The 12,500-nt window shown below is 38.3% G+C and overlaps 1 protein-coding gene across 1 annotated transcript in view; it reads left to right on the top strand.

Moving 5' to 3' along the window:
• The first annotated feature begins 4,910 nt into the window (after nucleotides 1-4,910).
• Nucleotides 4,911-12,500, top strand: part of LOC138024950 (uncharacterized) — a 28,146-nt gene continuing 20,556 nt past the window's right edge. The window contains exons 1-2 of the mRNA XM_068872148.1: nucleotides 4,911-5,362; nucleotides 7,622-7,742. Of these exons, the coding sequence (XP_068728249.1) occupies nucleotides 5,285-5,362; nucleotides 7,622-7,742 (199 nt within the window). The 5' untranslated portion in view covers nucleotides 4,911-5,284. The remainder of the gene's footprint in view (nucleotides 5,363-7,621; nucleotides 7,743-12,500) is intronic.

Genomic DNA, 12,500 nt, shown 5'->3' with positions numbered 1-12,500 from the left:
CTCACTTGATATTATGTTGCCTCGATGCGTGCATATGTGCATGTTATAATTGTTCTTTGATAATGTGCAGACTTCTGTCAGTGATTATCTTTCATCTGATGACTTTCATCCTCTAAGTAGTGTGATACAAGGCCCGGAAAATTGCTTTCTCCCCATGTCTTTATGCATATGTATTTCAACAAAGATTGCGTTTTGAAAAGAACGTCCTTAGCACGGTAGGGTGGTATTGGGTAGATGATCAGAATTTGGTCCTCCAGAAGTCTTCCTAGTAATGCAAAAGTGGCCCATAAATTCCGTATTAAATACGTTTGCTCGGATTTAAATATAGTTATTACATTCTCAACAGAATATCGCGTTTCCGCTTGGTTAATGTGGAGTGCATAAATGCATAATTAGGTTGGGTTATAGAGTGATATACAGAAGGTGCTATGGAAATACAGCGACGGAGTAAGTTTGTTGTGTATATAATAAATAAAAATAGTGTGACCTTTCTTGGTGCACTTCTTGATTTATGGTCACTCGTGAACTTTCATCGGGGTAGACTTTACACTTGGCTGTTAAGTAAGACTTACAAGCGTCTAAGTTTTACTTAACCAAAAATGCGTGTGTGAAGGCACTAATAAAATCTCAAGTTATTTTAATTTGCTCGTCATTTAAGTTGGAACGTTGAAACGGTGCTGAAGCAAGGGATAAGTGACTTGAAAACGAGTCTGCGTAATTGTCGAGAGTCGAGAGTCGAGAGTAACATGTCGAGAGTCGAGACTGACATGTCGAGAGTCGAGATTGACATGTCGAGAGTCCAGAAATCATCGATTTGAACAATTTTTATAACAATCAGAGCTTGCGTGATTGTTCCTTTGAACTGGTTGAACTGAAATCTTATCATAAGATCATCTTGCCCGCTCATCTTTAATTTGTTGACAGCCAATTTTGTTTTCCGAGTGTAGTTATTGGACAGATGTGCACTGACTATTCTAAGAGATCGCGTATACCTTTTCGGTGGAATTTTTTCATTAGCGTGTTTCCGGACTATTTCTTATGATAAGATTTCAGTTCAATCAGATCAAAGGAACAATCACGCAAGTTCTGATTGTAATAAAAAGTGTTCAAATCGATGATTTCTGGACTCTCGACATGTCAATCTCGACTCTCGACATGTCAGTCTCGACTTTCGACATGTTACTCTCGACTCTCGACATGTTACTCGCGACTCTCGACTCTCGACAATTACCCAGACTCCTTGAAAACCATCCTTACGACCGACTTGCGGTTTCTTGTGCCGCCCCAGGAGGTCCAGACATGTCAATCACGGCATGCCATTCTGTTTAAGTTTACTTGAAGCATTATTTGTGTGTAATGCGTTAAAGTAAGAAAAAAAAGAACTTGACTTGACATTTTCCAAAGTTTTCTTGCGATCTAGTGTAAAACGTGTAAAGCCAACCAATATCAGTCTAATATCTCTTGCCTACAAATTCCGAAGTGCACGGGCAAGTTCCCTGAGATAAAGGTCTATGTGTGTTTTTTCCGGTACTAGAGTACCCTTTAACGATACGTGCAGGAATTAAACTAAAAGTGTCTCTGATTTCAGTCCCTGTGTTAGGACAAAGTGGCTCAAATCTCTAATCTCGTGAATTGATTATAATGATTACGATAAGGGAGGCCTTACGGTGACAGATTAGGAAAGTATGATTCTTTCAGTTTGCGTGGCTAAAACACAAATTTGTTAAAATTGCTGGATTTTGGAAAAGGTATCTTTTGCATCCCCTTTATTTAAAGCTTCGAGGCATCTTTCTCCTTTGATTGAAATTTTGAGGCCAGCGATATTACATTCAAGTGCACAGAAAAGTTGATAAGTTGTTTTATTATATGACTAGAACCATTAGCGGGCACGATGAACAAAAGCTACCCGAGCGGGAAAGATGTAGCTATCTTGCCAGCTCAAAATATCTTGCTTGGTTCCGCACTGATATCAAAGATCATTCCTTTGGTGTTTTATCCCATGTACTAAATTTATTTTACTTTATTGACCAAGCTTGTTCGATCAAGATGGATGGATACTGGCCTCGTTCTGTTTTTTTGCGTGTTTCGTCTCGGGCCATAAACAGGCCAAAAAAAAAAAAACAAAACAAGAAGAAACTTGGCAAATATTCAGCCATCTCGGACTCTCGTCATAACCGATCTCTTCAAGTTTCCTCCTCCAACGCTAGAATGTTCATTTTAAGAAATAACGACGCCTATGGCAATGGCCAAACTCCACAAAGCAAGAAAACTATTGGATGAAAAAGGGAGACTGATCATATTCCTGCATGTGCGGCACGCATATCTTTCCTGTACTCTGCAAAAATTAGAAACGAAAATAACCAAATGATGATTGTGAGAATAGGAAAACTTGCTAACTTTCTAAAAGCCTGGAAACTAGCAAAGGTAATCCATGTAAAACTTGGGATCTTGTAAACGAGTTTAGCTCGCGGAATAGAAACAATTGGCCAATATTTACCAAGCTAATAATAGAGCTAATGATAGAGCTATAAATAACGCTGACAATGTGGCGGAAGCTTTCAATGTGCATTTCGCTAACGTTGCGAAAACGCTGGCTCGAGATATTCCGGTTGGAAATGTTGACGCAAATTCATTCTTGTCGCCCTCTGATAATCCGTTCTCTCTATAAACTCCGAGTATTGACATTGTTCTCGACTTATTGAAAAAATCAATGAAAAGAAAGCCACAGGCCTTGACAAGATCCCTAGTAAGTTGTTAAAAATGGCAGCTAGTATTGTTCCACCCTCAGTAACCGACATATTTACAAAATCAATCCTCACGGGAATCTATCCAACTAAATGGAAATTGGCTAGGGTGACACCGATCTTTGAAAAAGGCTTAAAATCAGACAAATAATCTTCGTCCCATCTCTGTTATCCCAGTATAAACTCAAAAGTGCTTGAAAAACTTGTCTACGACTAACTTTATCATTACCTACCGGTAAGTGATAATAAACTGCTATCAAGTTGCCAATCAGGGTTTCGTCCCTTCTATAGTACCCTAACAGCTTTGCTCAGTGTGGCGACAAATACTGAGCTGGTCTGTTAACATCGACAATGGCATCCTGAATGGCGTCGTTTTTCTTGCCCTTAAAAAGGCTTTCGACACTATCGATTATGAAATTATTTTACAAAAGATGTCTCACTTTGAGGCCGACCAGGCAGCTGTCACTTGGTTTCAATCGTACCTAAGCAATCGGACCTAAAGATGCATTGTAAATGGAAGACTGTCAATACCTCGCACTGTTACTTCTGCTTTTTTTCATGTATATTAACGATCTCCCAAACTGCTTCCGGGAGGCTTCCCCGAGAATGTTTGCTGACGATACCAACATAACCCTCACTACAAAAACTTCATCAGAGCTTAAACTAGCACAACTCCTGAACTCAGTAACCTTAACTGTTGGCTCTCCTCAGCCAACAGGTTGACTTTAAATGTGGCTACTGAAGACCGAGTTGATGATAATTCAAAATTGGATCTAACCAGAGATTAAACACTCAATGTGACGAGGTTGGTATATGAATTAATGACGAAATGATCAGGAGAGTAGATCACACTAAATCCCTGGGTCTTATGCCATTTATGATCGGCTTTCTCGGTCGAATTATGTAGACGAAGTATGAAGGTTCCTCGGCTATAGGAGCCTTAAAACGGGTATGGCACTTTATCTCTGCCAATACTGCGCTTCAAATATATAACGCTTTAATATTAACGCATTTTGATTATTGCAGTTCTGTCTGGGACTGCTTATTACAGTCAAACCAAGTGAAGCGTACCCCTTAAGATTACATTAATGAAGTGATTATTTGAAACTTGAACCCGCTAGTCGTTTCAAGAATGCAATAATGAATTGATTATTCGAATATTGAACTCGCTCGCTCGATCCAAGAATACGGCTAAATTCGCTAACGGCTTCCGTTTTCGAAAAATCAATTCACTGTTGCGACTAGTAGGTTTCAAACCTACTAGTCTTTTCTAGAATGCAATACTGAATCGATTTTTCGGAAACGGAACCCGTTAGCCGTATTCTTGGATCGAACGAGCGAGTTCAATATTCGAATAATCAATTCATTATTGCATTCTTGAAACGACTAGCGGGTTCAAGTTTCAAATAATCAGTTCATTAATGCAATCTTGAGGGGTACGCTTCACTTGGTTTGACTGTAATAAGTGGCCAGTCAAGTGAAAAGCCGCAAAAATTACGAAATCGCGCATTTAGGGAAGTTACTAGCTAAATTACCCTTCGATACATGGGAGCTCTATCCTCCCTCTCGGTACGCTTATGTGGGAGAAGCCCTAATTAAGTACAAAACAATTCATGATTTTGCCCCGAGATACCTTCAACGTCTTTTCAGTCAACGCTTTGCTGAACATAACTTGAGGAAACATGAAGGTCGACTTACTCTGCCTAACCGAATACTAATTATTTGAAACGAAGTTTTTGTTATAACAGGGCCTGTTTGTGGAACAATTTGCCGCAATACGTAAACAAATGCTGACTCTATTGGACAGTTTAATTGTTTTATTGGGCGTTTAGTGTTCATTGTTAAATTTATCTGTAATTTTTAAACTTAAACTTGGACTGTCAATCAAATTCCCACACCCTGATTGAAGGATTATTTGTAAAAAAATAAAATAAATAAAAAAGCTGGCCACGGTTAAGACGCGTCTCGCTTACATCAAATCCGATCGTGTGGATCCAATTAAAGGATGACTCACCCATACTGTTCAACGTCAACGAAATAGAATTTATTTGATTGATTGAATTGAGTGACTTCAATCAATCAAGTTGTAAAATGGAATAATCGCGAAATACTTCCTGAAGCCTAAGGTTTTAGGTTAAAGTCATGTTTTTGTTGATGGTGTCTTAGATCGTTGTTTAAAGTGACTTGTGTATTCAAAAGAAGCTCTAATAGGTTGTTGTTGTAAGATTGTTAAGTATCATCGGATTGTTGAAAACTTGAAATTGCATTTTACAAGGAGAGCCAAGGAAAAGCAAATTGTTGAGATTGCAAAACCTTTGTTTGAAATGACCGAAATCAAGACAATGACTATCCGAAAAGCGACACCAAGTAATCAGTTGTCATTATCGTGATTGGCTGTTGGATGAGAGTTAAATGTGTGCATACCTGATTGGTTTTTTCTTGACTAACTTTAACCTTTAAATCTCAATGATGCGACACGCCATATTGCTTGTTCATTTGCTACCGAACTACTGAAAGAACTGCGAAGTGCGAGTCTCGCCATGGCTGTCTTAGTGCGCTGTTGTTGCTGCGGCTGTAAACTGAACAAAGGAGTTTTGATTATCGCTATCTTGAGTGTGGTGAGTAAAGCCTTCTCATGAGTTTTAATTGTGGGCAGAATTTTTTCTTCCTCTGTTTAAGCTAAGCGCAAAGCTTGGGCGTTGTTGGCTCTTGCTTGATGAGCTACAGTTAAACTTCAATTATGTGCAGGTACTTGAGAATGGCAGAAACTGTTTCTTCCATAGGACTGGTAGTAGTAGACTAGTAGTAGTACTGTAGTAGTAGTAGTAGTAGTAGTAGTAGTAGTAGTAGTAGTAGTAGTAGTAGTAGTAGTAGTAGTAGTAGTAGTAGTAGTAGTAGTAGTTATTCTCGCAATTATATGGCCGGACAATTCGAACCCATGACCTCTGCGATGACGGGCAATGCTCTACAAACTGAGCTACAAACCATTCAGTTGTGAGTAGGTAAATTTGTCGAGCTCATGTGTACCCGTGTAAGAACACGATAAAGTACAACTGCTCGATGAACTAGAACTGAACGATGAACAGTTTTGCTCACAACTCTAAATTTCTTATTGTATCCGACTAACTCTGAAAACCAACTGATTAATCTAGGTAGAAATAACCTCAAATGAAAAGAGAAGTCACGTTGCTCTCAAAACTGTGCTTACCAAACTTTTCAAAAGTTTACAGCCGCAGCAATTGTTGATATCGATATTGCGGTATTGGTTTTGAGGTGATTCGTTGCCGTTGATTTGACTTACTTTTGTTGTTGGATAAAGCGTGTTTTAAGTGTTGTTTATTGTATTAGCCGTTAAATTTGGACGAATTTGATTGTTGACCTATGTAGCTAGAGAGAAAATGTTCACTTGCAGGTTGGTTGTTGTTGTTGGAAGCAATTTTCATTTCTTAAATTTGGCATCATTCAGCCAACCATACCCGCAACTGGTACAACACTCTTCGCTTCCCAAGCCTTTTGAAAAGTTTGGTAAGCACAGTTTTGAGCACAATTTTAGCACAATTTGAGAACAATTTCATAACGGATATTAAGTAAAGGAAATTAGTCATCCTCTTTAGAGCATTTTAAGTTGAACAATTTCATACCAGATACTAAGTGATGTAAATTATTTTAAATGACCTTTTTATATATTTTTGGCTAATTTTGTGAAAATTATATGGGGTTTTAAACGACGAATTTCTTTATCTTTCATTAATCAACATAAGTGTGGTTCTCTTAGTATTGCTACTTTAATCACCAAACACATCCTGTGATCTATATTATGGTTTATTTGCATCTTTTTTTTTATTGTGTGAAAATAAAGTTTTATCAAGTGAAGCTATGATCTTCGCAGTTATGAACGCAATTTTTACAATTGCGTAGAGAAGCCTGAAAAATTCAGCCGACTTCAATGGGGTTTGAACCCGTGACCTCGCGATTCCGGTGTGACGCTCTAACCAACTGTCGAGCTATGAAGCCACTGACGTTGGGAGCTGGTCATTTGTGGGTTCCAGTGGTCCCGTGAGGAATGAATCAATGATGAAATGGTATATGAAATGAAAAAAAAAAGTTGTGAGATCAAGTTGACTTCTCGCATAATTTGCGGTTGCCCACGTGTTTTGTTATTAACATTTTTTTCTCCCTAATACATAGGCGGAACTTCTTGCTTCAGTGGTTCGTCTTCCTGTTTTTGTGAATCGGGAAATTGTTTGCAACTGCTCACAACTCTACGTTACTTACAATATTCGACCAATACTGAAAATCCACTGACCGAAATTAGCCTCAAATAAAATCAGAAGTCACTTTGCTCCGTCTCTAAACTGCGCTTAGCAAGCTCTCCAAAAGGCTTGGGAAGTGGAGAGTGTTATGCCATCACTGGTGCCCAAGCTCTGAGAACGAGTGATTTTGGGCACTGCGATATGCAAATGTGTTATTCGCCTACTCAGGAGTGGAAACTCTTCGTAATTAGTCGACCCGAACAAAAACTCCTTTTACTAAAACGACATTTGCCATAGCTCCATCGTTCCCAAAAGCCCTTGCGATCAAAGGCGTGCATTGTGCTTTTTGTAGCTTTCACAGGACGATTTTGTGCCTACAAGTGGACTTCGAATGTTTGGTCAACTTGAATGAATGAATTTTAATGAACCTTTGGCTGGGCGCTAAACCATGACGAGGAGATGAACATTCTCTTTGACCCCTCAATCTCATAGGGGGTATATAAATTCCATCTTCACTACGGGATTCGTGGCTTCCCACTCGTTTAAGATACTTTATCCACGAGTTGGCCTATGGCGTCGTTTGATTTTATATCTTTTTCATTTTGTACTTTCTTCTTATAATAGATCGATGGAGGATATGGGATCTATTCATTATTCGGCTTCGCAAGTAGCCTTAAACGTTCCCGGGAGACCTTCAGGGAAGATCGCGAATCGTTATTGCCCGTCCCTTTGAAGTATTACGACGGTAAGTGGGATGATAATCCTTAAAAAAATCAACTTAGTTAATAGTGCGAAAGAGTAGTTATCGTTGCGAATGTCACAAATCAACATTAATATTATTTCTCAAATAAGTCTCAACCCACGAAAACAGTGCGACGACCCTATCAGTGATGAAAGACGTTACATGCAACTTGATCATGCGCGCTTGCCAATCGGGCATGCAGATTTTTGCCTTAGGGTTGAAGAGTTTCAATAGCGAGAGACTTTGAGCGAATTTTAGTACTCGTGCTTTCGTTGTGACAAGCAAATTTATGCAACTATTGTTCAATTAATATTTTTACCACAGTGTAAACTTTTCCAAAATTTAAACCTCGAAAGCCCTTTAGAAGGATTACTAAAAAGTATTCCTTGCGTGTCACCCTCCGTGAGGGTACACTGGGTTGCCTGTGATACGTGCAGCGTTCCAGGCAATTTTTTTCAAGTTGGGGGGTCATCACCATTTAAGGGCTAACCCAAAAGTCACAACTCCTCACACGTTCGCACGACGAAACAGATCCTTTTCTGAGGTTAAAAACCTGGCTACTGGCCTATTAATTAATCTTATGTCAGAAAGAAGAAATTCCTGTCCTCTTTAAAAAAAATGGACACGCATTGCTTACGTGTGGTAGTGAAGTAACACAGCAATTTATTCCATAATGTCAACTGAGCTGTGTATTGTCTTCCAGGAGATTCAAGTTGTCCTTGCGTAACTGTAGCTCTAACAGTGCACGATATTGTTTTGGTATTGTCTATCATTGTAGTGCCATGGTAGAAGTCTTGGGTAAATAGCCTGAGAAGACATGTGGTTACTAGCAAAGTACTGAACCCAGAAAGATTGAAGAAAATAAATGGGAAGTGAAAAACATTGTCTTCTGGGATGACATGTTGACAGTTGTCTTTGCGTAGTATGTAGGTCTAACAGTACACGATATTGTTTTGGTATTGTCTATCATTGTAGCGCCATGGTAAAAGTCTTAGATAAATAGCCCCTTGAGAAGACATGTGGTTACTAGCAAAGTACTGAACCCAGAGAGATTGAAGAAAATAAAAGGGAATCGAGAAACATTGGCTTCTGGGCTGACTTGTTGATCATGCAACTTCTTTCCACCACAAGTGTAAGCGTGCACTGACAGCATCTGACAGCTTTATAAACAAAAGTTGAAAGCTGAACTTTATCCCTATCCGGCAGGGTTAGTAACTGGATGGGCGACCTAAGAAATATACCACTCAGTAATAGAAGCATAGGACCGAAAATTCTATTTTAATGCTATCAAATGCGAACCAAGCAAGATACAGATTTTGTTAGCTTGCTTTATGCAAAACAATTATTGATGTCAAAGTAAATAAATATGGATACACAGTTTTTAAGAAGAGCAGAAGGAAGTTTCAGGACGGTCGATCGAGAATAAAATATTTTGCCATCGGTAACAAAATTTACGACATGAAAACAACATTAATTTTGAATCACGAATATAAAAAGTTACCATCAGCGAAAAACATTTTGGGAGATTTTAGTTGTTTTGTTGTAATTGTACTTTTGGCTGCACCGAGTAAATCGCACATCCAATTCAGCGGGCGCAGTGATCAAGTTACCGCGGCATGTTTACTCGCGAAACAGTGAAGCATCTGTGTCAAATGATGCTTAGATACCGGGTTTTTGTTTTTGTTAGTTTTCTCTTTCTTTCAATTGTTATAAATTTTGACAAGAAATGTGCGAATTCAACACAAAGATCACAATCGCCCAACTCTCAGAGGTTGACCATTGTTTCTGGAAAATCAAAAATTTACTCTCCAAGACAAGGTTATTTATCACCAGGTAATTCCATCGTTTTGGTAATAGCAGCTACTTTATTATTCATCAGCGTCACAATCTTTCGCCGATTTTGGGGGTCATTTTGTTGAAACTCAAGCACGCTTCCAACGGACCTGTTTATTTTCGTGACTTATGCATTACCACAAAAATTCTCCCCGTATCATATTTCAACACATGTATGCAAATTTGCTAAGCTCGAAAATTACACATGATAAATTTACAAAAGCTGGAAATTTCACAGAAATATTTTCCAGCGAATCATTTCTTGAAACAAGCAACATATTTGCTATCATAAGAGGCAAGAAACCCTTCCTATTTCAGTTGCGTGCGTGCAAGCGAAACACACAATCACAAAGCATATGCAATTAAATAAATTTCTGACAGTTCACATTCATTTGTAAAAGTACCGCATCAAACCCTTTTCGAAAGAACCTTGACCGTACCTAATAAAGGACAAAAGAGACAACAAGCTTTCATTCAAATAATTTTTCACTGTCACATTTCCAATTTTTTTTAACCTTTGCAGAGTTGAGTACAAAATGAATGTTACTTGACAGACAAACAGGCAAACTTTAAATAGATTCGACTTCAGTAAATACTGTGAGACACACAACAGAGGAGGTTTTCTGGACGGTCGATCGAGAATAAAATATTTTGCCATCAGCAACAACATTTATGACATGAAAACAACATTAATTTTTAACCCCCAATATAAAAAGTTACGATCAGCGACAAACATTTTGGGAGATTTTTGCTATTGTACTTTTGGCTGCACAAGTAAAAGCGCAAAATCGAAAGTGACATCGGATTCAGCGGGCGCCGTGATGAAGTTACCGCGGCGTGTTTTAATACTCGCGAAACAGTGAAGCATCTGTGTCAAATCATCAAATGACACAGATACCGGGTTTTTGTTTTTTTTAGTTTTCTTTTTCTTTCAAGTTTTATAAAGTCTGACAAGAAATGTCCGAATTTAACACAAAGATCACAATCACCCAACTCTTCAGGTTGACAGTCAAAACTTTACTCTCCAAGACGAGGTTATTTATCGCCAGGTAATTCCATTGTTTTGGGGATAGCAGCTACTTTATTATTCATCAGTGTCAGATTTTTTTTTGCCGATTTTGGGCGTCATTTTTGAAACTCAAGCAAGCTTCCAACAGACCTGTTTATTTTCGTTACACTATACCACAAAAATGCTCCCGTATCACATTTCAACACACGTATGCAAATTTGTTAAGCTCGAAAATTACACAACATGATATTAAAGTTCACAAAGGCTGGAAATATCTCGGCAAAATCCTTTTCCAGCGAAAAATTAATCGAAACAAACAACAAATTTACTATTAGAGGCTAAAAAACCTTCCTATTTCAATTGCGTGCGTGCAAACAAGAGATGCAAATACCTATTATTATTATTATTATTATTATTATTATTATTATTATTATTATTATGCAATTAAATACATTTTTGACAGTTCACATCAAACCCTTTTCGACTCGGAACCTTGACAGTAAATAATGAAGCACAAAAGCGACAACAACTTTTCATTCAAATAATTCTTCACTGTCACATTTCCAAATATTTTACACCTTTGCAGAGTTGAGTGCAACATACCGGTAAATGTAAATTGTCAGACAACTAAGATACGACTTAAGTAAACACTGTGATGCATTCTTGTAGGCGTTCGATTCCTTCAATGTTAATTTGTTAAATCCATAAAAAAATTGCTATTTGATTTCCGTGTTTTATATAATACCAAGTTAGTAAAATATTAGAAACAAAGCTCACTTGATATCCGAAGGCGAAAAATGAAATTGTTGTCGAAGACCATTACTCGTCGCTTAAAATCCAGATATTTAGTTTTTCAGCGCTGTCTTGCTCATCCAATTGACGATCCATTCTTGAGCTCCATGAGGGTATATTTTGTTTAAAGATCCACTAAAACGCCATTCACGTCAATGACTTATAAGTGAAATTTCCAATTGTTAGACCGGAAGACTGTGCAGAGTTGAGAACAGGTAAATACAAATAGAGAGACAACTGAGATAAGAGATCCACTATATGGATTCCTTCTCTGTCTTTGTTGAACCCATACTGAGTTACCAGAGAACTGTTCATTTGGTTTCAGTGTTGTACAAAACACCACACTTGGCAAAATTTTAGGAAGACAGCTCACTTTGATTACGGCTCGACGAGCGACAGATTGTTGTCGAAGTCCATTACTCGTCGCTTTTAACATTCGACAACATTTAACATTGTCTGTCTTGTTCAGTATCCAATTCGCTTGCCATTATTGAGCTTCATAAGGGTACATTTTGTTCAAAGATCTACTAAAACGCCATTCGCGTTACATGACTTTCGACGCCATTGCCGGTTAAGTTAATCGTTCTACTGTGTCTACCAGAGAAATCTACGCATTTCCCACTACCCTCTCGATCCTAAGAAAATACGCGAAGAAGGCTCTATGCACAAAGACACCACTTAGCAGGGGAGTGACAGGCAAGACTTTTACCGACACGGAAAAAAAGAAAAAAAAAAGAAAACGAAAAATAAAAAAACCACGAAATTAAAGACAGATTCCGACTGGGTTTGCCACTGTAGTGGCAACCCAGTAAAAAGGAACTAAGGATTTTAAGAATAGACGACGGCAACGCCACAAAACAATAACATGATTGGTTGAAAGGGGGAAAATAATGATCGTACAGCACGTACATGCGGCACGCATTTTAGCGCAAACTCTTGCAACATTTCAACGCAACATCTTGCAACATTGTTTTGCACAACATGTTGCATAGTTTTGGCCACCGTGATGCGATATGTTGCAGCATAATGGATGATGTGGGTCAAATTTGAAAACGGTCAAATTTTGCATGTTACATAATGTTTTACTCGTTTGTCCACGTTCACGCAACGTTAGAGAGTTAACGTTA

This window comes from Montipora capricornis, chromosome 11 (assembly GCF_036669925.1).
Source record: "Montipora capricornis isolate CH-2021 chromosome 11, ASM3666992v2, whole genome shotgun sequence".
NCBI classification, from domain to species: Eukaryota; Metazoa; Cnidaria; class Anthozoa; order Scleractinia; family Acroporidae; genus Montipora; species Montipora capricornis.
The sequence above is the reverse complement of the archived record's forward strand: the minus strand, read 5'-3'. Positions and strand labels throughout refer to the sequence as shown.